The sequence below is a fragment of the Anguilla anguilla genome, chromosome 11 (assembly GCF_013347855.1).
Source record: "Anguilla anguilla isolate fAngAng1 chromosome 11, fAngAng1.pri, whole genome shotgun sequence".
In the NCBI taxonomy this organism is placed as follows: domain Eukaryota; kingdom Metazoa; phylum Chordata; class Actinopteri; order Anguilliformes; family Anguillidae; genus Anguilla; species Anguilla anguilla.
The window spans coordinates 6,624,729-6,650,302 of record NC_049211.1 but is presented as its reverse complement, the minus strand read 5'-3'; the positions used below and the strand labels follow the sequence as shown (position 1 = coordinate 6,650,302).

The following is a 25,574-nucleotide window of genomic DNA, read 5'->3' as shown; positions in this document are numbered from 1 at the left end:
CTGCCGCGGGAGCGTTTTTTGACCGTTTTCCACGCCACCCGGACGGGCCGAGCCGCAACCCAGACGGGCCCGCCGCGCCTTCGCGGCCAGCCGCCTCCCCCGAATCTGGCGCGCGGGGACCAGACCGCGCCGAACGGAGCCTGCCCGCCTTCCCTGCTCCGTCACGCTAGCGCTTAGCAACCGTCTGAGCTGCTTCCGGCTACGGCCGCTATAATTGGACATTTTGGACTTAATTTATGAGAGAGAGAGAGGGGGAGAGATGGAGAGAGAGAGACAGTGTTGCCCTGAGAGTAGAGTGCTTACACTCCATTAAAAAAATATGGCCGTTAAAAGTAGTTTAAAAAACATTAAGACTCATAAAAACCTACAGTTTTTTTTTTTTTTTTTTTTTTTTAACTTAGTGTCAACATGTAGCATAAACATCAGTAAAGAAAAGAAGAAACGTAGCATTAAAACATCCGGCTGACATGTGGTTAATGTGTGTGCCAGCGCTGTGTGCGCACGCGTGTGTGTGTGTGTGTGTGTGTGTGTGTGTGTGTGTTTGTGTGTGTGCTTATGTGTGTGCCAGCTCTGTGTGCGCGCGCGCGTGTGTGTGTGTGTGTGCTTGTGCGTGTGCCAGCTCTGTGCTGGCGGCGGTGCGGAGGATGTGGCTGAGTCTTTGCGGAGGGTTCTGACGGGCCGGTGTGGAAACACAGCTGGAGTGGAACCGGGGCGGGGGGGTGGCGGGGGGGGGGAGGCGGGGGCCTTCCACACTGCCGTGAGCCCACGCCTCCCTGGCAGGAAACGCACAAAAGTGCCGTCCCGGACAGCAGACCACAGCCCATACTAATAACGGCAACCAGAAATGCCCCATACACCTGCGTTTTTATAGTCTTACTACTCACTTAGAATACTCAGGATAATACGTAGAAATAATAGACTTTATGTGCAAATATAAGACTAACGTACTTAAGACTAACAGATTGACTTTAAAAATTTTTTTTTTTACAATTGCAGTCAAGTTAAGCATGGGTAAGGACAGGGGTGCAAAAATGAAGGAAGAAGCCTCTGTATTTCCCGTACTTCATTTTAAATAGGTGCTTCTATTTTTATTCTCAATTGTGTTTAACAACATGTCTGTCATGAGTTCACTGTTGAAACTATTATTATAAACTCCTCATAAAACACTGTACTGACAGGAAACTGATGGGAACGGAGAATCTAGGACTGAAAAAAAGAATCGTCCCTGTCGTCAAGGAGATCAGTTTTGGCCCCAGAGAGGAATCTGCCATCGACCCATGTAGGCCAGAGAGATGTTTATGAAGGTACTGTGGAGCGAGTGTTCATTTATGAATCACCAGCACAAAGTAAGCTAGTGAAAGGGAGAAAAGAATTCTGGGCCGTGGTGCTATTGCGTTTTTAAAAATTTTTTCATAGGGCCAAATTCAGTTACCAAGCACTGAACTGTGAGGACTGTGTGTGTGTGTGTGCTTGTGTGCATGCGCGCGTGTATGTATGTGTGACTGCGTGTTTGCGCGCACATTTATATAATGTGTGTGTGGGCACGTGCGTGCATGTGAGTGTACGTGTGTGTGTGTGTTTGTGTCCACTGTTGAAGGGGGGGGGGGGGGGGGGGGGGGAGGAGGGGTGGTCCTCGCTCTCTGCTAGCACTCATCTGCCCCCGCACCCCCCACCCTCACCCTCAAACCTCCGCTGTGCGTGTTTGTGGCATACTACATTTCCCCTTTTTTTTGCTTTTCTCAGGAAATACAGAAGTGTGCAGCTACTTTTTTTTTTAAGCTAGAACTAGAAAACCCGAATCCTGTTCGCTCGCGCTTGCCGGAGTCTGTGATGCTGAGCTTCCTGCCTCACTGTCCCCAGAATATATCAGCCTGAGCTCATGCGTTACCACTTCCTCCTGGCTGCCCCAGGCCAACACCGCATCGGATGTTTGTACAGACATCCTGGCCCTCAGCGTTCACTAACACACATGCTCTTACACGTGGGTGTGCATGTGCATGTACATGTACATACACAGAAACACACACATATATGCACACACACACACACACACACACACACAAAAACACATGCATGCACGCACACAAAGGCACACACACACATGCACGCACGCACACAGAAGCACACACATACATTTACACACACACACGGGCACACACACAGACACACACACATACAGCCCATGTTTTCAGTCCTTCCAGGGCTGGATAAAGCATTGTAGGTTCATCCATGGTTTGTTGGCTTCAGGAACTATGGGATGGAAATATCTCAAGATATAAAAATTTCTCAGACGATCCAGGATCAGATTCACATTTAGAATGTCTTGCATGTAAAATTTATATTCTATGTCCCGCAGGTGAAGAATACTCAGGTGAACGGTATTGATTTGAATCCAGCAGTTTCACATCTGTATGCATGCTTGAAATACGCTTGTTTCAGTATTTCCAGTGGTCCGCTGCGATATTCTCAGTGGTTGTTTTTCTTCAGTTGATTCTTTGACAGTGGAATTATTATAAGCTTCTTGTTTTGCTTTTTGTGTGGAAAGTGTCTGGTATATGACAAAGCAATACAGGAATACAGGTCAATACTCCCACCTGCTGGTGGTTTGGAATAATGCGCAATGTTTTGCCCATGGGCTCTCAGTTCTCAGTAAATGTGTAATTTATTTAAAAATGATGATTTTAAGCAAAATGTAAGAAAACCAATATAAATTTCAGTGGTAAATATAGGTATATACTATATATATACATCTGATGATTCTTTGTATCATTGGACTTTTGGTAGCAGGCAAGATTGGTGTCAATATAACCCCTCAAGTCAATTTGGTGTAGTGCAATCTTTAAAAAAAAAAAATCAGTAACTAAAAGGCTAGAGAGTGGAGAGATGTTAATTTGCCTTAAATTATTATTTCCATAATTCCTTAAGCCCCCTGATTCTTCCCAGTTGTGAATGTTATATCTGAGAATATTATATGGAAAATCTGAGTCTTTATAGACCTATAGTTGATAGACCTATATAGTCTTCATTTTATATTTGGATGGCTTACATACTTAGGTAATCACAATACAGCAAAACACAGCTACACCAGTGGTAATGATACAATCATGATTATAATTCCTGTAAAAGGAATTATAAAAGACATAGTTCAGTATGCCATAATGGTGCCTATTTCTTAAAGAAAAAGAGATGAAGTGAAACAGTGGTAGTCTATATGACTGCATTACTTATTAAAACCTTTAAAAAAATGCCTGCCACATTTTAGTAATTGTTGCCAAACACACAAAAAATGATGAAAAATGATATTAATACTACTAATAATGCCATTATTACTACGACAACATTTATTATTATTATTATTATTATTATTATTATTATTATTAACGCAACACAATACAGACTTGCATTTCCTGTACAGTAGATGGCAGTAAGGCATTGTTGATGTCTGCGACCTTTCGACAAAAACAAATGAAGAAGAATTCCAACTTTTGCAGGATTTCAGGCTGGAAAAGCTGGGTAGCAGCAGAAGCTCGCTGCGTTAGCTGCCTAGCCAGAGTTTGTTTTGGAGCTGCGCGCAATCTCGGCAATTACTAAAACCTAGGTTATCTTTTTTACATTATAATATTGTTCCGCAGAAGTATTAAAAGCTGGACAAATCTACAAGAAAGAAGAGAGTGACGCTGTCCTTGCGATACAGACGACGGGTGAGTGCAGATCATTGCGGTGAATGGTAGTCTAGCTAGCTAGGTGCTTGTAACTCGCTAGTATCTTGAAACTGGATGCCACAGTCCACTGATGCAGCCAGCTAATTTCCGTGAAGTGTTTTCTTGATCATCGTTATAAATTATATTGTGTTAACCCAACCGTCCTAGCTAGGTAGGCTAACTACTGGTAAAATTACCTAACTTTACAACAAGGTTGCTGGATAATTGTATTATTAGATTAGCTAGCCAACATTAGCTGTCAGCTGATTCTGCAGGTAAATTTTATGCAGAGCAGTTTGCCTGGCTGGCTAATAGTTTGATACTAAATAGTTCCTGCCCTTGCTTAATGCCCAATGTGTAACTAACTAGGTCGAACCTATAATCATACTAACTGTATATAGGTACATATGCTACATGATGTTAGCTAGTTTTGCGAATATTTCTTGTCCTGTTGCATAACGTAATCGGTCGAGAGTTTGCCTCTTGGCTAGCTCATTTGCATATCCACACCAATCCCGTCATTGCGTTGCTGGCTAAATGTTTTGCCAGTTTGCCACAGACTCTGTAGACTGGGCGTTCCAGTATAGACAATTTGTTTTCTGGTTAGCATTAACTATTTTGTGTTAGTACACCGGTGTCTTTACAACGAAGGAAAGTAAGACGTGTCCATCTGTCGAACACTTGCTGCACTAGCTTCAGTTGTCTGACCCATTCACAACATGTAACTTGGCTAGCTAACTTGGATGCAGGTTAGTGTGGCAACTAGGTATTCGTTTTTCCGAAACGTGAGAATTTGAGTATTTCAAGGGAAATTGGAATCAAAGCCTGAACTGTCGCATGGTGTAAAATTCTCATAGCTACCAATACATAATAACAATAAAAACGTGTACTTGTAGGGTGTGATTAGCTACGTATGCAGAACTACAACCTCGACGGAGAGAGATTCGGAACCGCAATGTTACCACATTTGAGGCTAATAATATTTTTAGATGCAAATGGCGATGTACACCAAAGTTCACCAGCCAGATGCAATATTTACACATCTCGTCCCAGTTCCTCTTCTGGTAGATTAGCCTATTTACATTAGCTGCTAAATACGCTGTAGCCTAGGTACCCGGATCATTTTACAGTGCAATCATTTACAGAGGAACACTGAAATAGTAATAACGGTCTGCTTGTTCTGTTACACACATTAATGTTTTCTTTAGCATATCCACTGCCGGAAAATATATTGTTGTATATATATATATATATATATATATAGTACTAGCTGTACGATAGAGACTAACGGTAAGGAGGCTATGCAATGATGTATAATTTGAAGCCGAGATAAATTTGAGCCCTCATTGATGTAAAAATGTTTGTTTTTTTCACACCTGATTCTGTTGAATGATACATTTTTCAAGTTGATGGATACTATTAACATAGCAGTTGCTCCAGTTCACCCTGTGTGCTACCATGACCCAAAGTATTATTTACCGCTGGGATATTTGACACTGTTGCTTGGTAATAAAATGCATTTCGACACATGGGAACGCATAGCAGATGGGCCAATATAAGCATTTTATTGGAAACTTCAAAGGCCATTGCTTTATTTGAGCATAGAAGAATCCATTACGTTACATTACAGGCATTTAGCAGATGCTCTTATCCAGAGCGACTTACAAAACATTTTACATAGCAAGAATGTGCATCCCACACGCCTTAACCACTGGCTGAATCAGCAGGAGGTTCTGCATACATGAATATTGTCCTTTCTCCAGGTGCATTTGTAAATTTGAAGACTTCAGCTTTATCGAAATTTCCATTATGAGCCACAGGATATGGCAGATATTTTTCATGTTGCAAAAAACACATTTTACTCAACCCCTGTGCTGTTTGTTCAAAGGAAATCGCTGTAGTAGTAACAGCAGAAATGTCAAAGAAACAACTGTATTGTGTTTGAATTATATGGAAGAGTATTAGTCTGATATTATTTTTATGTCTGCTTGCTCCAAGCAGTGGTAATTGTTAAACTTACGGGGATTTTAATGATATGGCTGTGCATGATAAAACTGAAAATGCATAAAGGACTTCACTGCAAATGGGTCAAAGGAAAATGTGCATTCTCACTTGGTTTTAATGAAAAAAAAAATATTCCTCCCGTCTTATGCATTTAAAAAAATGTTAAATGTTTCAGTATCAGTGCAGTGTAATGCGTTTGGCACGAATAACTGCAGAGACAGACTTGGTTTCATACTGTAGAAGAGTGCAGTCCTTTCTTTTATTAATAGAGAGAAATTGGCTGGTACATCAAGGACACTCGTTTTCTCCTATTAATTTCTGAATTCTTCAATATTTATGTGTGTGTTAATATAAAGAATAAAAAAGGCAAGCATTGTCAAGTTCAAATAAGGTGGAATACGAACTGAATTAATTTATACAGCATAGGACCTTTAGTAATCAAGTTAAAATTCTTGAAAGCACCCTTCCAGTTTCAACATGTGTGTTGTTGTGAAGTTCTTATCTGTGAACTGACTTATCAGCTGGTGAGGGAACAAGGTACTGCTGGTCAATATAGGATTCCTCAAAAGCTGTCAAACTTCTTGGTAGAATGTAAATCGACTGGACTCGAGACTTAGGACAGTCACTTCAGTAACTTACAATAACAACTGCCCTCAGATTTCTCTCTATATTCAGCTAATGTCCCAGTTTTTACCGTTACGCTGGGAATGGTCGAGGCTGAATCAGGGCTTCCATAGCCTTGAAAATTCTGGTGATATTTTCACTGTGGAAATTCTGGAAATGTTCTTCAAATATCGCCTTGTCCTTGAAAAATCATCAAAGTCTGGCCAAATAAAAATATAAAATAGGCTAATTATTACATTCTTACCAATTCTTTGGATTTTATTTGAACTTGACAACTGCAGGCTACTCTTTGCTGAATTTAAGGTTTATGGGCTGTGTAAAGATGCGTTCATCTGCTCTACGCATCGTGAGAAAGCGCTGAAGTGTGTTCTGTTGCTATGCTGTGAATACGCGCGGGTGCTCTCCCCCCCATGCTGTGAATACGCGTGGGTGCTCTCCCCCCCCCCCGTGTTTCACGGGTGTGCTCTCTCGCCGTCCGCAGCTGCAGTCGCTGAGGGCGCGGCCGAGGCCGGGGAAGCGTCGGGCGGCCCAGCGACCCGTCGCCATGGAGGGCGGCATGCAGCTGCTGAGCCGCGACGCCCACGGCGTGTCCCACAATTCCAAGCGGCACTACCACGACTCCTTCGTCTCCATGAACCGCATGCGGCAGCGCGGCCTGCTCTGCGACATCGCCCTGCTCGTGGGCGCCAAGGAGATCCGCGCGCACAAGGTGGTGCTGGCCTCCTGCAGCCCCTACTTCCACGCCATGTTCACAAGTACGAGCCTGTTTCCTGCTGTGTTCACAAGTCTCTTTCCCACCATGTTCACTAGTCTGTTTCCTGCTGTGTTCACAAGTAGCCTACAAGCCGCTCGTTCTCTGTTTTCCGCCATGTTCACAAGTCTGTTTTCCGCCATGTTCACAAGTCTCTTTCCCACCATGTTCACAAGTCTGTTTCCCACCATGTTCACAAGTCTGTTTCCGACCATGTTCACAAGTCTGTTTCCCACCATGTTCACTAGTCTGTTTCCGACCATGTTCACTAGTCTGTTTTCCGCCATGTTCACAAGACTGTTTCCCACCATGTTCACTAGTCTGTTTCCACGCCATGTTCACAAGTCTGTTTCCTGCTGTGTTCACAAGTACAAGCCGCTCGTTCTCTGTTTCCCGCCTTGTTCACTAGTCTGTTTCCACGCCTTGTTCACAAGTCTGTTTCCATACCATGTTCACAAGTACTAGCCGCTCAGTCACCAGTTGTGGATAGCTGCTACTTTTTTGAGAATTGTATTGTGTCTGTTTTTGTTCCAGTGACCTTTGGTATGCACTTACTGTATGTCACTTTGGATAAAAGCGTCTTGCCTTTCCCTCTACGGTGTCCTTTCCGTGCAATCTCACCCATTGTCTCTGCTGGGCTTTTCCATGTAGACACTGCCATATTGCTGTGGTTCAGTGCAGTCAAATGTGCGGGCGGTGCCTAGCCTCCTGTTTTAAATCACAGGGGTGTTTAGACACCATGGCAACTAAATCATCAATCCACACAAGAGCGCAGATGTTAAATCAGGGCCGCCCAATCGTGTTCCTGCAGATCTGCCGTCCTGTAGTTTTAATTTCAAGCCTAATTTAGCACACCTGCTTCTACTGATTAGCAGCTCAGTGAGATCTCTAGCTGTTGAATGAAGTGTGCTTTGTTAGGGTTGGAGCGAAAACCTTCCAGGAGGGTAGATCTCCAGGAACGGGGTTGGGCGGCCCTGTGCCAAGCCTACGAGCGATTGGTTCAGGGAAAGATTGTGAACGTGATTCTGAATAATTTTTCAGATTTTATCCTTCGGTTAAGGGACTAACCAGTTTGCGCTCGGTGTGTCGACTGTTGGCTTGTCTCCGTGCTGCTCTGGTATGATGTACGGCCTTCTGGGCACGGCTCATTAGCTGTACTTCCTGTTTCCGAGGTTGCCCCCGGCGTTCGTGCATTCTCGTTTCCTGTTGTGGTGCAGGTCTCCCAGTGATGTATGGTTCTCCCATCTCCCCTTCCTGTCCTGTCTACAGCCGAGACTAGTGCAGTGTGGGGGGGGGGGTACGCAGTGAAATGTTCAGGTTTAAGACAACACTTACAGGGCACATTTTACTCTCATAGAGTACATGTGGTTACTATTGGACTCGAACACTCTAACACTAAAAAATAGTGTTAGAGTTAGATTAACATTGGGCATTTTACTCTGTAGGACAGGAGTGTCAAACTGCAGTCCTGGGGGGACTGTAGTGTCTGCTAGTTTTCGGTGTGTCTTAGCACGAGTGATTAATTGAAGAAAGTTTTTTGGCTAGATTCCACGTGCCTTGTCCTCAAGGCCTTAGTTGCCTGCTGATTGGAAGGAAGCCACAGATACCTGCAGGCACTGCGGCCCTCTGGGCCTGGAGTTTGACAGCTCTGGTGTGTAGGGTATGTTATCAGAGGGAGTGGATGGGTGTGTACTAGGTGTAGGGAAAGCTGTACAGCTGCAGATATTTACCTAGACGAGGACTAGGTGCCAACTATTCTTACAATTTTACTCTGAGAAAACATGTCCATCACTAGGTGTAGGGAAAGCTGTACAGCTGCAGATATTTACCTAGACCAAGACTGTGTGCCAACTATTCTTACAGTTTTACTCTGAGAAAACATGTCCATCAGACTCTCCCTGACAGGCAGTGGTGAGAAATGAAGAATAATGAAGACCCATATACTGCGTGCTCTCCCCCACTCCCTGTCAGACCCTGCTTAGCCACTCTGGATGGTTAGGTCATTTGCTGCCACTGTTTTGCAGCTGGCACGAGATGGGCACAGTTCATTAGTGAGGGCATCACGGTGCTTCGAGTCCATGGTACTTTGAGTCACGCTTCTTCCCATGTGAATTTTACATCCCAATCCAGCAGCTTGTTGTGAATTATAATTATAATCTATAATATTATAATTATAATATTAGAATTTGGGGAAACTGGTTGTGTGGCTAGCGCATTGATATGTATTTTCGCTGTCGTTTGTGCAGATGAGATGTCAGAGAGCCAGCAGACCCACGTGACCCTGCATGATATAGACCCCCAGGCCCTGGAGCAGCTGGTGCAGTACGCCTACACAGCGGAGATCGTGGTGGGGGAGGGCAACGTTCAGGTGGGTCCAGTTTTATTCTGCAGCAGGACAAGGAGGGGAAAATGTGGTTTCCTGTCACTCACAGAATAAAGTTTTAAAAAAAAAAGTTTTGGAAGCCATTGCCTAGGACGTACATACTTGTCTGTATTAATACCTTCATAACTGCTAGTGATGTTTACTCTGGACATTAAGCATTTGTGAATATTCATTAGATGGAATTTCTCCTATTCAACTGCTGTTTAAGAACTCTGACTGTAATAATAAGGCTGTCCATATGCAGGAAAAATAGAATTGACCCTTTAAGGTGTGAGGTCACAGAAGTGTGACTAGAATGTTCTTAACTGAACATTCTAATGATGATGTAACAATCACTGCTGGTAACTGAAAGCAACTGAGTTCTAGAACCCTGACTGACAAAAACAATCTTACTCTCGTAGTAATTCATTAATAATAGAAATAGCTCAGTCAAGTGTGTGTATGTATTTCTGTATGTATGCAGGTATGTGTGTGTAAATGGATGAATATTGATAGATGCTGTATGAACGCGGATATTCATGCCGTATCTCTCCTTCCCTCCCCCCCCCCGGCTCAGACGCTCCTCCCTGCCGCCAGCCTCCTGCAGCTGAACGGGGTGCGGGACGCCTGCTGCAAGTTCCTCCTGAGCCAGCTGGACCCGTCCAACTGCCTGGGCATCCGCGGCTTCGCCGACACGCACTCCTGCAGCGACCTGCTCAAGTCCGCGCACAAGTACGTCCTGCAGCACTTCGTGGAGGTGTCCAAGACCGAGGAGTTCATGCTGCTGCCTCTCAAACAGGTGGGGAGAACGGTGGGTGGTGGTGGTGGGGGGTGGGGCGGATGGGGGGTTCTGTATGCCTTTTCTCTTCTGGTATCATTTTTTACCTCCTTAAATCGGTGGGCAGTTTATTTGCATTCATTCCATTTTTAAAAATGTTTTTTTTTTCACCGTGAAATTTTCAATCGATCTTCTCACATAATATACCGTTTGAAAGTGTTAAAGGTCACATTTCTACCTCTATAAACTACTTTACGATGCCAATGTTTTAGTGACAACTGTTTTTTATTTTGTGACATGTGAGGAGGCAAAACAGGCTAGGGATTCTCACCTTCTTTGCGTTTTGGAAATCCATGGATGACACAAATCACGGTTAAGTTGGTGTTCTTATCATTGGGTCCAGTGACCAAAATCCATAGCAGTTTTTATTCCCAAAACATGCCAACTCTGAGAAACAGCTATAGAATGTCTATTGTATACATAGACAAAAATTATAATTCCTATGGAGATATGCTGTTTCGCCATTGCATATACCCCAGCAGTACTGTAAACATAAGAAATGTTACTATTCCTGGTTAATTAATACTCCCTTCTAACAAGATGAGCCTGCCAACAAGGTTCCCTGACCAGTACTGGCCAAGCAGTCCCTAAGTATAACCAATGGGATGTGTCGTGTGCAAGCAAAGACTCAACATGGAGAGCGTAACCTCTTCTCAGTACACAGCCAGGTAGTGGCTAGCTATTAGCTATTATAGCGATGACTGAGAAGCGTTTTAGCGAATCGAATTACGTTTCTGATGGTGTGCTGGTTGTTTGACTTGCATGAAAGAAACACTCATTGCTTCTCCTGCTTAAACAAACTGTAGCTTCATCAGGGTGCACTTTATGCACTGGAAAAAAAAAAAAAGCTATTGAGACTTTATACTTAATAAGGTTGAGCTGCCTGTCACTCAGGTAAACCGCGAGTTTTTGGAGTCCTCAGATGACCCAGTCACGGTTCAGGGAAGCCTCCTATTCAGGCTGTTAGAGCGTCTGACTCAAACCACTGAGCCACTTCCCCCTGGCTGCATCCTGGTCTGAGTGACAGGTTTCCCCGGCAACCAGCCTTCTGTAACGCTGAGCAGATCGGACTGGCTCTCTCTCTGCAGGCTGACTCTGACAGTTTGAGTGGTGGAGTGGACGTGCCCCTGCAGAGGACTAATGGGTGTGGCTCCACCGCGTCTGCCCGTTAAACTGCCGTTAAACTACCGTTAAACTGCCGTTAAGCCGTTCTCCGGAGCCGATGGGCCCGGGCCCGACCTGTGTTTGCACAGTCAGCTCTGCGCCAGTCACATCTGCCAAGGCGAAGAGCAAATATGCCCCCCGGTGTGTTTGAGCTGCATCTGAGTGTAAACACGGGCTGTAATCTCCTCAGATACAGCTGGACGACGGCTCTGTGTAAACTGTTGTGAAGGAACGCGGAGGATGTGAAGCGTGTGTTTGGCGGTATGGATCTGCCCCCCCCCCACCCCCCCCCAGTGTAACGCGGCGGTTTTTCGGCTGCCCCGCCCGCGCAGGTGCTGGACCTGGTCTCCAGCGACAGCCTGAACGTCCCGTCGGAGGAGGAGGTGTACAAGGCCGTGCTCAGCTGGATCAAGCACGACACAGACGGGCGTCGGCAGCACGTGCCCAGGGTAAGCCCTCCTGGCACCCACACGTGGGGGCGTGGGGGGTGGGGTTTGGGACGCATGTGGCACGTCACGGCACTGCGATACGCCACATATCGGCAGGTTCCCGACCCGGTTCCTGCAGATCTACCGTCCTGTAGGTTTTCATTTCAACCCTTAATCTGGCTCACCTGCTTCTACTGATTAGCAGCTCAAGGAGATCTCTAGCTGTTGAATGAGGTTTGTGCTTTGTCAGGACTGGAATGAAAGCCTGCAGGATGGTAGATCTCCAGGAGCAGACTTGGAGAGTATGTATTAATGTATATATTTAATGTGCATATATCTTTCAAATAATTTAATTCAGTGCAATCACATTCTCCAGTTTTACAGCTTCCTAACCTCCCTCTCTTCCTCTGTCCATCTTCTTCTTTCTGGCTTCCCTCTGCATTTTTTCTCATCCCCTTTCTTCCTCCCTCTCTCTCTCTCTCTCCCTCCCTCTCTCTCTCTCTCTCTCTCTCTCTCTCTCTGTGTAAATCTCTGGCTCCGTCCTGCTCTCTGGCGCCCCCTTGCAGCTGATGAAGTGCGTGCGGCTGCCGCTGCTGACGCGGGACTTCCTGATGAGTCACGTGGACACGGAGCTGCTGGTCCGGCACCAGTCCGAGTGCAAGGACCTGCTGATCGAGGCGCTCAAGTACCACCTGATGCCCGAGCAGCGGGGCGCGCTGAGCAACAGCCGCACCCGCCCGCGCCGCTGCGAGGGGGCCTGCCCCGTGCTCTTCTCCGTCGGTCAGTTGCCCCCGGAAACGCCAACGCCGCCGCCGCCGTGCCCGCGTCCGTGCCCGCTGCAGGCAGGAGAAAAAGCTATTTTCCAATAAAGGTGGTGTTAAATATGAAGTGTCAGGGTTGCCAAGTCTTAATCTCAAACTCTCCCCCACCCCGTCCCTGTGGTTCATGGCAGGAGCCGAATCGTACTCCAGCCAACTGCGAAAGCTGGCAACCCTGGCACGTACGCTGATGCCAGGCCTGCCTGCACATGGCCGCTGTGGTTCCCACACCTTACCAACCCGACAGCTCTCAGTCGTAACACTCTCTGTGACTCACCCGGTTCTTAAAATATAACATATGTTCAAATCTGGAATTTAAATTTGAATAGTAACTGTCAAAAATTGCGTAATTAGTGCTGTGAGTCTCTCTAGTGCTTTTTTCCGCACATTTTCCCCCTCATCACCCCTCTCACAACCATGTAGTGCGACAGTTTGCGGGGTCACAGTCCTACTGAGTGTTTCTGGGTAATTTAACGCAGTATTAGCACAAATGGAGATGGTTTCGGGAGGCCGGAAGCCTGATGCTTGTCTCGTTCCCCCCCCCCCCCCCCAGGAGGGGGAAGCCTGTTCGCCATCCACGGCGACTGCGAGGCCTACGACACGCGGACCGATCGCTGGCACATGGTGGCGTCCATGTCCGCGCGGCGGGCGCGGGTGGGCGTGGCCGCCATCGGAAACAAGCTCTACGCGGTCGGAGGGTGAGGCCACGTCCCCAGCACCCAGCACCCCTGGGCATTTCCATTTCCGTCGCTCCATCGAGTGAATCTAGTAGTTGGGGAATCAAGAAAGAGCCCTTTGCCATTCATTAAATTAATTCATTCTAAAGTGAAGAGAAATAAGAGCGTTCCTTTGTTCATTTCTAGAAATGAGCCACTTTTAGAAATAATAATAGTTATTTTTATAATTATGGTTAATAATAACAATCGTAATAATACTGAATTAAAAAAAATAATAATTTTTTTGCATTTTTTTGTTGCTGTTTTTAGTTCAGGGTCACCCCACTGAAAATGGCAGAGTGGTTTATTCTGGTTTTATCCAGGTCGCTCTGACTCTGACCTGCGGGCGTGTTCTTTTCACAGGTACGACGGCACGTCTGATCTGGCCACCGTGGAGTCGTACGAACCCGTGACCAACTGCTGGCAGGTGGAGGTTTCCATGGGAACGCGCCGCAGCTGCCTGGGCGTGGCCGTCCTCCACGGCCTGCTGTACGCCGCCGGCGGCTACGACGGAGCTTCCTGTCTGAACAGGTAGCGCTAATAATAATAATAACAATAATAATAATAATAACAGTAATAATAATCATAATAATAATAATAGTAATCATAATAATAATAATAATAATAGCAGTAATGATAATAATAATAATAGTAATCATAATAATAATAAACTTTATTTATATAGCACCTTTCATATCGTGAACTGCAGCTCAAAGTGCTTTACAAGAGGAACAATAGATATCAGTACCACAGGTATTAAGATAAGATAAAAATAGTAATAAAATAAATTGATAATGATAATAGCAGAAATGAAGTAAATTAAAAATAGAAATAAATAAATAATAAAGAAAAAAAAATACTAATAAAAATAAAATAAATAAAATAAAATAATAATAATTAAATAAATTGATAATGATAAAAACAATCCTAAGATATAAAAAGCATAAAACAAGTATAAGAAATATAAAATAATAACAATGGTGTTAAAGTAAAAAGGTTCGCGCCGACGTTTCCGTGCCGACGTTTCATGCCCCGCTCACGGTCCCTCTGTCTCCCCCCCCATCCCCCCCAGCGCTGAGAGGTTCGACCCCCTGACCGGCTCCTGGACCTCCGTTTCAGCCATGAGCACCCGGAGGAGATACGTGCGCGTGGCCACGCTCGGTCAGTGTGAGCTCACAGGGTCACCTGAGTCCGCCGTCCAATCAGAACAGCCCCATACCGTATCATAAGACCACTTCAGTATTGACTACACTCCTACAGACTACAGTGCCACAGTAGCTATTAAAACCTTATTTCTATGCTCTCAGCTTTGTGTAGAGAATGCTCTGTATTCCACAGGAGCCTACACACACAGAGGTAGTGAGTGTGGAATCCTTTCTGTCCCCGCAGATGGCTGTCTCTATGCAGTGGGCGGATATGACAGCTCCTCACACTTAGCCACGGTGGAGAAATACGACCCGCAGGTAAAAGACCGCCCCCAGGTGCCGTTTCCGTGCCGCGGAGAGTTTCTGAGAAATGAAGTCATGCGTTTACCACATACCTGTAAAACCAGAAAAAGGTTTTTGTAAGACGGATGTAAGTATGGGTGGTGTTTTTTGCACCTGATCTCTGTGAAGCAACAGTGATGATGATGATGGTGATGATGATGATGATAATTATGATGATGGCTTCATCATCATAATTGTCATCATCAGCATCATCTTCGTCATCATTGTCATCATCATCATCATCAGGGCGGTGATGATGATGATGATTTTGATGATTTTGGTGATGGTTTTGATGGTGATGGTGATGATGATGGTGATGATGATGAGTAATGACGTAATGCTGATGCTCTTGCTGGCTTAATGGTGATGATGATAATGGTTATTGTGATGATTTTGATGGTGATGATGATGATGGTTATGCTGATTGTGATGGTTTTGATGGTGATGATGATGATGATGAGGATGATGAGGATGATGATGAGTAATGGCACCGTGCCGCTCTCCTGCCGGCTGCCCCAGACTAACAGCTGGAGCGCCATCGCCAGCATGCTGAGTCGGCGGAGCAGCGCGGGCGTGGCCGTGCTGGAGGGGATGCTCTACGTCGCCGGCGGCAACGACGGGACCAGCTGCCTCAACTCGGTGGAGAGGTACAACCCGAAGACCAACGCGTGGGAGGGCGTGGCGGCCATGAACATCCGCAGGTACGAGCAGCCTGCTTTCCCACTCCAGACAGACCCAGGGGCTGTCACACGTCTCTACAGCCAATCGCATCGTTTGACCAGTCACTCACTGAGCTGGCGATTGGCCCCTTGAAGAGTGGGTTTTCTGGAATGTTTTTTCAAAATTCTAAGGTAGTGTTCTAGAACTCTGTTGCTTTCAGTTGCCAGTAGTGACTGTGACATCAGCTTTAGAATGTTTGGTTAAGAACATTCTAATCGCACATTTGTGATTTTACACCCAAGGGGTTAAAGTTTGTCGTCTCTGCATGGGAACAGAATCTCAAATCAGATAGTATGGGGTTTTTGGAATACCGTCAGAGTTACATATATCATGTTGCGCAGTTTAAAAACCCGCAATCCATTTCCAGAAACATCTTTTGTTGCTGCAATTCTGTGTCACTCAGCTCTTAAGTTTGGCCCTAAGCCTCTATGTGTCATGTGGTTTGATGGATTTACCGTATATCATCCGCGCACCTGATTCTGTAATTAAAATTAAGCTGTTTTCCCCGGAACCAGTTTGGGTGGCTGTTCTCTTAAAGGGGCAGGACAAAATTGAAAATGAAGTGTGTTTCCTCTTTCCACCCAGAGTGCTGCATGTTCATCCAGTGCTGAATGAGTGGTGGTGGTTGTTGTAGTTTCAATATAGCAGCTCGTTAGCAACTTCATTGAAGCACACAGCTTAGAAAGCCATGGTTGAGATATTAACGGATGTTTTGTTCTACGACATAAATCGCATCTGTTACTATCTCAGCTATGAATTTCGAAGCTGTTATGTGCTGTAATAAAGTAAGTTGTTAACAAGTTGCTATATTGAAAGTACAGCAAACAGTCACGTTCTGTGAACATCACACTTGTCTAAGCTTCGCGAAACTGTCTGGATGGATAGATAGCACTCTGGGTAAGTGGAACCATACTTTAATTTCATTTTTGGGTGAACTGGCCCTTTAACGTAGCGTACCTAGGCTCCTTCAGTCCTGACTAAAGGCCCAGAATGAAAGAAGAAGCAGCCGTGCAGTATTAATATTCACTGATATTAATGGCCCCTTTTGGAGACGTTTTCGAGGAGAATTTGTTTCAGTACGATATGGAAAGCCTACGCATGAAGGAACCTTCCTGCACTTTGATGTGTTTTGTGAGAGCTTCGTAACAACTTCAGCAGTATCCTGTGTGAACTTGGTGTCTATGTGTCCACCCTGCCTCTGCTGCGTGCACCTCTGTTGCTGTCCCATCCTGATTCGTCCCATTTCGTATTGTCTCGCCCTGCCCCATCCCGTCCTCCCCTTCCCATGCCCCGTCCCGTCCTGTCCTGTCCCGACCCGTTCCATCCTGCCCCGTTCCATCCCCTCCCCACCCCTACCTTCCCCTCCCCTCCCCACCCCTGCTCCGCCCCTGCCCCCCTCCTCCCCTCCCCTTCCCTCCCCCCCATCCCTGCTCCGCCCCCGCCCCGCCCCCCCGCTCCGCCCCCGCTCCTCCCTTCCCCTGCCCCCGTCCCGCCCCGTCCCCCAGGAGCACGCACGACCTGGTGGCGATGGACGGCTGGCTGTACGCGGTGGGCGGGAACGACGGCAGCTCCAGCCTCAACTCCATGGAGAAGTACAGCCCGCGCAGCAACAAGTGGGCGGCGGCCTCCTGCATGTTCACCCGCCGCAGCAGCGTGGGCGTGGCCGTGCTGGAGCTGCTCAACTTCCCCCCGCCCTCCTCCCCCGCCCTGTCCGTCTCCTCCACCAGCCTGTGACAGAGAGCCCCGCCCAGCCCCGCCACGCCCCCGGCCCCTCCTCCCTCGCCCTGTCCGTCTCCGTCACCAGCCTGTGACAGAGAGCCCCGCCCAGCCCCACCCCTGGCCCCTCCTCCCCCTCCTCCCCTGCCTGTCTCCTCCACCAGTCTGTGACTGCGGGGGGCCCGGGGCCAGCCTGGCCTACTGCCAGGAGTGGGGGCCGTCTGAGGGACGCAGCTGCTCTGTGTCGCCGCCCCCAGCTTGAAACAAAAATACTGTAACTTGGCTGTGTTTTCAGCACACAGTTTTGACCATACAAATCCCCTCCCCCACCCCAAAATATTATAATAACATAATATAAAACTAAATTATTATTTTGCATAGGAATGCAGCTTTCCACTGGTTCTGCATTGCATGTTTTCGAAAACACTGTCCTAGCAAAATATTAGAGTGCAATACTGCTGTACAACAGTAGATGGCAGCAGAGTTCAGGGGTCAGACAGTTGAGCTGAGCACGAATTGCTCTTTAAAAAAAACTGCTAGAATTAGCAAACGCTCGGAATGAATTGGTTCTCCGTAGTGTGGTTAATCATTTCCAGCCTGCTGTGTTATCCGCATATCAGAGATGGACAGGGAATGTGGTTCAGGGAGCCACTTGGGTCAAAGGAAACCGTTCTAAATAGTGTCCGTATTTATGTTGTAAATGTTTGAGAAATGTAAATATTAAATGTGATGTTTGCACACATCTGTAATATATTGGAATGGGCGTTGTGTTGACAGTAATGAGTTGAATGTCGCGACCACAGGTTGAGAAATGCCTAATAAAAAAAGAACTGCAAACGGCATACGTTATAGCCACGCCCTCCTGCAAGGCAGAACCAATCACAGCCCTCGCGTTGCCGATGGAGGGAGGGGTCCGTTAAAGAGCAGTGGTGTGATGGCATGTCTAGGCAAATAAAATTCTTGGGAATCCCGTATTAACTTTAGTGGGAATAAAAAACCAACTGTATCACTCTGGCTCCAGGGGATGGTTGCATCATGAAGCGTCAGCGCTGCAGTTTCTGGTGCTCTGGAACCTGAGGTACCCGCTGTGTAATCTAACTAAAAAATGTTTTTTTTTTTTTTTAAAAGATCCTTGTCACTTCGGTTCCAGAGAATCGCCGTTTTATGGAACCTCTGACAGCAGCGTATCTGGTGTCCTGGAAAGGCCTGGCTTTCTGAGCACACAACTTTAAAACAACGGGCAATTCAGTCAAGACCTTACAGCACATTTCAGCAATTCAGTCAAGACCTTACAGCACGTTTCAAATGATACTGACGCTTCAAAATGAATCGGGTGCGTGACAGCACAGTTAACAGAGCCGTTTCAAATCACCGAATCTACTCACAAAGCCAGTCGTGTGACTCCCATCCACAGAGTATTTGGCAAAACTGCCTTTGGAAACAGGACGTTTACTCCAGTTTCCTCCCGCAGTCCAAAGACATGCAGGTTAGGCTAATCGGAGACTCTAAATTGCCCATGGGTATGATTGTGTGAGTGAATGGTGTGTGTGCCCTGCGATGGACTGGTGGCCTGTCCAGGGTGTATTCCTGCCTCTCGCCCAATGCACACTGGGATAAGCTCCAGCACCCCCCCGCGACCCTGCTCAGGCATAAGCGGGTGTAGATAATAATGGATGGATGGATGGATGGAATAGAACGTTGTCAGTTTATGCGGTTGGTGAACTCCGACCTGTGACGTAATGATTTTTGAATGCAAACAGTAGGACGTCCCAGAATGTAGTGAGAATTCCGGTGCATTTTAAGAGTGCGAGCGAGTGCCCCACACCGAAGGAGGGGGGGGGGGGGCAATCGGGCCCATGTCCCCTGTGGGACAGCGGACGGGTCCTGTAGGACGGGGGTGTCAAACTCCGGTCCCGGAGGGCCGCAGTGCCTCCAGGTATTTGTGCTTTCCTTTCAATCTGTAGCCAATCAGGGCCTTGGGGGGCAAGGTGTGCGGACTCTGTAGCCAATCAGTGAATGAATCACTTGTGCGCACTGAAACGCGCTGAGAACCAGCAGGTACTGCCAGCCCTGCAGGAGCGGAGTTTTGACGCCCCTGCTTTAGGTTGTGCTCTCAGCTCATGGCGTCGGTTCAAGCAGACGTGTAACTTAAAATGGCGTGACTGTAAACTTCTGAGAAGTTAGCGTTTCCTTCTTTGAAAGGAGGCCGGTCGTTCGCCGCGGCCTGGCGTCTGTCGAGACGGCAGTCGGTGCCGAGGATGAACACCGCGGTGGCTTGCCGGGCGTTGAGTGTGAGAGTGATGTGTGTTGATAGCGTCTTGTGGGTTTGTCTGGGATCACTAACCATGGCTTACGTTGTGTAAAAGTAAAAAAAAGAATATCTGTGTTGGATTTACTGCGTAGGGTTATCTCATGAGACGTTTGCTTGATGTTTGTGTGATTTTTTTTTTGTCCGTTACTCTTGTTTCCTGTGATGTCTTGTTTGTAGTATGTAAGCATTACTTGCTGTGTTCATGCGTAAACTAGCTGCATTTTACATGTCAAACCGGGGAAAAAGCAATACACTCCTGTATAATGGCTGAAATAAAGTTTTTACGGAGAACTGCTTTGCTTCGTTTTCTGAGCTGACGTAAATAATGTTGTTTTCTTGGTTGTGCGTCTAGAACGCCGACCTTCAGCGACCTTGTGCTTTCAGTCTCTTATCTGGCTGAGCAGCTGAACACTCTTACTTTACCCTCACTGACCTCTCAAAGCATGGTTGCTTACATGCACGCACACAAGCACACACACGTGCACACATTGAAGAATCTGTACTTTCTTACCGTTGTAAGTCATTGGCTGGCACAAGGCTGTCCATCCGTCTGTCTGGCTGTCCACTGGCATCAACATTGCATTTCGAGTGTTGAATACGAGCCCCTGCCCAAACTATTCTGAGCTGTGAATGTTTTCCTTTAATATTACTTCATGAACAGGCAGTTTGGGATGTGATACGTACTGTGAAACAACATTAGGCATTGCGGAGAAAAGTTCAGAGCCTAAAAGTGGCTAACAGTGTTGGTATAAAATCTCAGAATGAGGAGGTGTAAAAAAAAAAAAAAGAGGAGATCCCAGCGTTGGTATAAAACCTCCTGTGCATAGGAGAGTAGAGTGGAGAGCCTGTTTGTTCTGCATAAGTGCCTAATACATGCTGATTATGCCACAGCCATGATTGTGCTGCCGTGTCCTAAAATGGGTGCGATGCGAAGCTGACGCAATGGAAAGAGGACCAGACCGGACGAGATTAATTTGCAGGGGCGCTCAAACTGGGAACATTCATTGTCCCCCCACAGGTCAGGAGAGGGACCAGAACATTGATTTCCCCCCCTATTCAATACTTTTATCCAAAGCGCTTTACAATTGATGCCTCTCATTCGCCAGAGCAGTTAGGGGTTAGGTGTCTTGCTCAAGGACACTTCGACACGCCCAGGGCAGGGCGGGGTTTGAACCGGCAACCCTCCGACTGCCAGACAATCGGTCTTGCCTCCTGAGCTATGTCGCCCTCAGCTAGGCACCAGGAGCATGCTGGGAAGGCCCGTGTCACGAGCGGCGCTCGACCCGCTGTCCCGCTCCGGTCGGTGGAACACTGCGGCTTTGTCCCGGGCCGCGGGGGGTGCGTAAGCGGGCACCGCCGCTGGCGAGCGATGCGCCCGTTCCGGCTGGCGCTGGCGTTCCTGTGCCACTCCGAGACGTGCGTTGTGGGGGCGATAGTCCCTGGCTCGCGGGCATTTAAAAACGGCGGTGGAGGGTGGAGCTCGTTAAGTAATGACACGGAATAGTGAGAGTGGAAAAAAAACGATTTGTCAGCCGTCTTTGATGTGTTAATATTATGCATATGCTTGAATAAAATTATCATTTTTTTCCCGCTACCCGCCCGATACTTGGGAAAGTGACTCATATCCATGCGTGTTGGGTCACACTCCCAGTGCCATCGCTGTGGAATCGTTTATCTTTCCCTTTAATCAAAACCAGGAAAGCTGCTCAGTGAGACTTGCTACGGTCCTTATAAAACACCCTTAAGTGTTTCCGTTTGGTGTGCCAGGAATGTTTGTAATACAACATATTTACGGTATGATATGGATGCAAAGTAAAAAAAAAAAAAAAGAGAAAATTTTTTTTTCCCCAAAAGTTTCTGACCTGACTTAAAAGGGTTTTGCTGATCCTGTTTGATTCGCCCCCCATCAAAGGCTTCTGTCCCAAGTTGGGGTGTCGCTGTTGTTTTTCCCTGTGTGAACTCCAGCACCACCAGCACTCGCCTTAGCCGTCAGACTATTTTTTACAGTCTCTGCTTCGGAGCCTCCTTCATGTATCCTCTGATAAACACCCCCCCCAACCCCAACCCCCCCCCCCCCCTCCTCTGAGGTGAGCGGGGATTTCACCAGGATTTCACCCCTCTGTCCAAGAAAAGAAAAAAAAAAAGTGAAATGGGAGGGTACTTCCTGTCTGAATATCTGAGATACTCTCTCTAGTGGTCACTGCTAAAGTATTTTTTTTTTCCTGCTCTTGGCACACGCTCAGGAATGTAAAGACTCCTCGGACCGCACTTCCATACTCAAAGGGAAACTGCTCGCTACATAAGAATTCCGGGAAAGGGGGGATCAGACATGAGAAATGAACAAAGGGGATTTCTGAGTTTAGGAAGTGTAATAGTCAGACTTCCTTCCGTTCCCCCGAGCAGGTTTTTTAATGTGAGCTGAGTAATAAAATAACACCGCGTTTCCCCAGCTGTAGGCGTGCAGGGGACAAACCTAATGCTTCACGCGGATGTCACACACGGTTTATTGTGCAATGACACAGACGCCATAAAAAAAGCCGTCATATTTCACTGTGACAGAACTGGATTGATCACTTCGCTTGAATGCATTTTTGTCGGTCACTGGAACGAGGACACGCGTAACCAGAACAAATACGAAGCACTGGGATGGTCAAGAGTTTCAAATAAACATCTTGAGTTTAATATTCAATTACAGTGTGAACCGCTTATCTGAAATAATCTACTGTGCTCCAGTTATTTTATTTGCATTTTGTAGTATACTTGGAGCCTGTTACCATGCCCTTTAGTTGAGCTTTACATTACATTACAGGCATTTAGCAGACGCTCTTATCCAGAGCGACTTACACAACTTTTACATAGCATTTTTTACATTGTATCCATCTATACAGCTGGATATATACTGAAGCAATTTCGGTTAAGTACCTTGCTCAAGAGTACAACGGCGGTGTCCTACCCGGGAATCGAACCTGCGACCTTTCGGTTACAAGCCCAGTTCCTTACCCACTGTGCTACACTCCGTCCTGTTTTCCTAGGAGCTGTTTTCCTAATCAAAATTAAGTTACCTTTTAGCTCCCTCGGGTACTGCAGCTCACAGGTAGCGCAGGTTTGAGTGGTAAATGCCCTCTGCATTGTACACCTGTGTCTCCTCACCTGGTCACGGGGGCAGAGACCGCTGGTGGTAGCTGCTGCTGCTGCTGCTGCTGCTCCTGCGATTGGCCCGAAAAAAACAGGCGAGCAGACAACTGCCGGCTGACCTTTCCCAGACTCCGCCGGGGTCCCCTCCGCTTTAGGACGGGCTCGTCACTTCCTGGAGTGAGCGTGAGCTGAGGGCACGGCCCGTTGTGAGAAAATGGTGAATCACACCCCCCCCCCTTCCCGTCCCTTCCCCCTTCCCTCCCCGCTCCTCCTAATTTTCACTCCACCAGCTGGATCGGAAGAGGAGGAAAAACACATGCATTTTTCACTTTCAATATCAAATCTTAATTTTTGTTTTTGTTTTCACACACATTGATCCAGGCTAATTTTACCCTCATTTAGAGAGTAGAGCAAACAGACAGCACCAGGACTTTTATTGACCCTTTAAAGCGTAGGATCTCAAATGTGTGATTAGAATGCTCTTAACTGAACATTCTCATGCTGATGTCACAATCGCTACTGCTAAGTGAAAGCAACAGAGTTCTAGAACACTGACTTAAAGATTCGAAAAAAAAAAAAACTTCAAAATCATCATCCCAAAAACCCCAACTCCCCTTTCTCAATCCCAACTAATTGCTAACAAACCCCAACTATTAACTAACCCAATCAATGTGGCAGTATAAGATACTCAGTTAAAACCTAGGTACTAGATAAAAGCCAAGCATTATTCTCCTCACGATCCACACAATACAATACGTCACAAGACGATTGTGGCTGCTGTACTGAAAAAGGTATAAAATATGTCAAAGAAAAAAAAAATTATGTTTCATGGCCTGGAAAAACGGGAACTCTGTGTCATGTTAAATGTGCAAATGATATATTCTGGTTTGGCAGGAAGAATCAACTGACAAGGGGAGACGACTGGCAACATACAAATTCCCGATGTCTTAGATAAACAAATTAAAGCAAGGATATTGAAACGGTGCCAAATGCGTGTCACATATATGTTTCGTGAATGTTAATATTCCCTTTCTGTTCAGAAACTGTGAAAGGGGGAGGACATATTTGTGCATTTGTCTGCAGATAGACAGGTGCTGCTGTTTAGATTTAAATAAACAGGGCTCAGAAATAACCACAGGAAGCAAGACATGGAAGCAGTGAGTAAAATAAAAAAAAATGTTGGAACGGATGCCCATTAACAAATAAAAACAAACCTAAATGCAACACAAACCCCACCCCAAGCAGTGGTGTGTGTGCCTGTTTAGATGGATGGGGTCACTGTTTTGGCAAACTTTATGCAGGTTGATTCGTACACCTAACATTCAAAGTAAGAGTGTTCATGAAGCCTCTATGCTAACCCTTAAGGCTGAACACAAACAAATCTCAACCTGTCTCCTCCAACAACAGCAAAAGAAAATTTAAATAAAACAAAAAATACAAAGAAGATATTTTCGTCTTCCTTGTATGTGTCATTCAATGTGTCATCTTCACCAGTCTTATGCAATTGTAGACATTAGATCCACCGTGCAAACTGTACATTCAGTAAATTCAGTGAAATGGAAGATTGTAATAATTTCTGTATATCTGATGATTTTTTTAAAACACAACCCCCCCCCCCCCCCCCCCCCCCCCCCCCCAGTTTCCTGCCCTGCCTTTCAAACTGCCGTGGTGCTACTCTAAGAGCATTAAGGGTGGGGGACCCCATGAAAGCCCAGCTTTCCCACCCCCGGCAGGACCAGACCAGACCAGAGTCCTACCACCAGGGGCGCCATTTTGGGTGGGGGAGCATAGGACAATTCCAAGGGCCCTGGCTGACAGGGGCCCACAAAAAAACTGTGCTGTGCTTCTGAAGGGATGGGATGGGGTGGCCTGGGATTTGATTTGTGGGGCCCCGTGTGAGATGTTTTCACAGGGCCCAAAATCCCTGGTGGAGCCCCTGTCTACCGCTGCAGCCTCCCCGTGGCAAGCGCCTCGTAACCCTACCCAAACCCTACCTAAACCAAGGCCTAGCCCTCAGGCCTTCTGATCCACTCTGTGCTTGAGACGGGCGCCTTCACGCAGACTCAACTGCTTCAAGCCCCGTGTTAATTTCTGTTTTTTTTTTGTGACATTTTTATAAACAAAAAAATTATTAGTTTAGAAAAAAATGTCATTCTGAGACTGAGCCTGGCATTCTTTGCCTGTTTCGTTCAATTAAAAAATATATATATATTTGAACAAACTTCTGAAAGCTCTCAATGAGTTAAACTGACACAAAGGTGAAAGATTCCTGTCACTTCTGTCAAGTTCAACTGAGAATGTACTACTGCTGTTTTTTTAAACCTTCTTTCACAGGAGTGTTAAGACAAAGAGAACCACGTAAACTTATATTCAAAGCGTATGCGTATTTTTGTGCAGTGTAACTGAATAAAGTGAAATAGACCCTCTTTACAAGGCTACTACAGGGCTACACATCAATGCTTCATTACTCCAAGTCGAGAGATAACTGACATGACTTGCCTTAGGACAGGATTTGGAAAAAGCTATAAACTGGCAATCCGCGAATGCTAAACTAATGTAGGAATATATCTGAATACAATATATTACATATCTTGACATTGCTTGGCGACCTGCGTATGTTCTTCGTTTTATTGAAATATCAAATAAAACCGTTCGAAAAAATATAAGGAGAAAAATAAAAAACTCCAGAACATGTTTAGTAGGTTCTTTAACAAACTTTTGAGGCATGTTGAGGCATGCCAGTGCTAATCCCCGGTCATTGACACCCCTGTCTTAAGCCTACATCCACTGTCTTTTATG

At 46.3% G+C, this 25,574-nt stretch overlaps 1 protein-coding gene and 1 long non-coding RNA gene across 4 annotated transcripts; one reads left to right on the top strand and one right to left on the bottom strand.

The window, feature by feature from the left end:
* Positions 1-3,464: 3,464 nt before the first annotated feature.
* On the top strand, positions 3,465-17,365 carry LOC118207364 (kelch-like protein 17). Of its 3 annotated transcripts, XM_035380849.1 has the most exons (12): positions 3,465-3,701; positions 6,811-7,084; positions 9,327-9,448; positions 10,020-10,241; positions 11,777-11,893; positions 12,439-12,652; positions 13,244-13,388; positions 13,770-13,937; positions 14,479-14,567; positions 14,796-14,869; positions 15,413-15,594; positions 17,119-17,365. In XM_035380849.1, exons 2-12 carry the CDS (start codon positions 6,874-6,876, stop codon positions 17,345-17,347), a joined length of 1,773 nt encoding a protein of 590 aa, XP_035236740.1. In that variant the 5' UTR covers positions 3,465-3,701; positions 6,811-6,873; the 3' UTR covers positions 17,348-17,365. The 3 variants fall into 3 exon arrangements, with proteins under 3 accessions (XP_035236740.1, XP_035236742.1, XP_035236741.1); XM_035380851.1 differs by lacking the exon at positions 3,465-3,701 and having other exon boundaries at positions 6,814-7,038; XM_035380850.1 differs by lacking the exons at positions 3,465-3,701; positions 6,811-7,084 and adding an exon at positions 7,411-7,424.
* Positions 17,366-18,453: 1,088 nt separating this feature from the next.
* On the bottom strand, positions 18,454-18,695 carry LOC118207382. The gene is made up of 2 exons (XR_004761371.1): positions 18,618-18,695; positions 18,454-18,585 (listed from the first exon to the last, which is right to left on the bottom strand). It is a non-coding gene; the product is annotated as an uncharacterized LOC118207382 (long non-coding RNA).
* Positions 18,696-25,574: the final 6,879 nt, after the last annotated feature.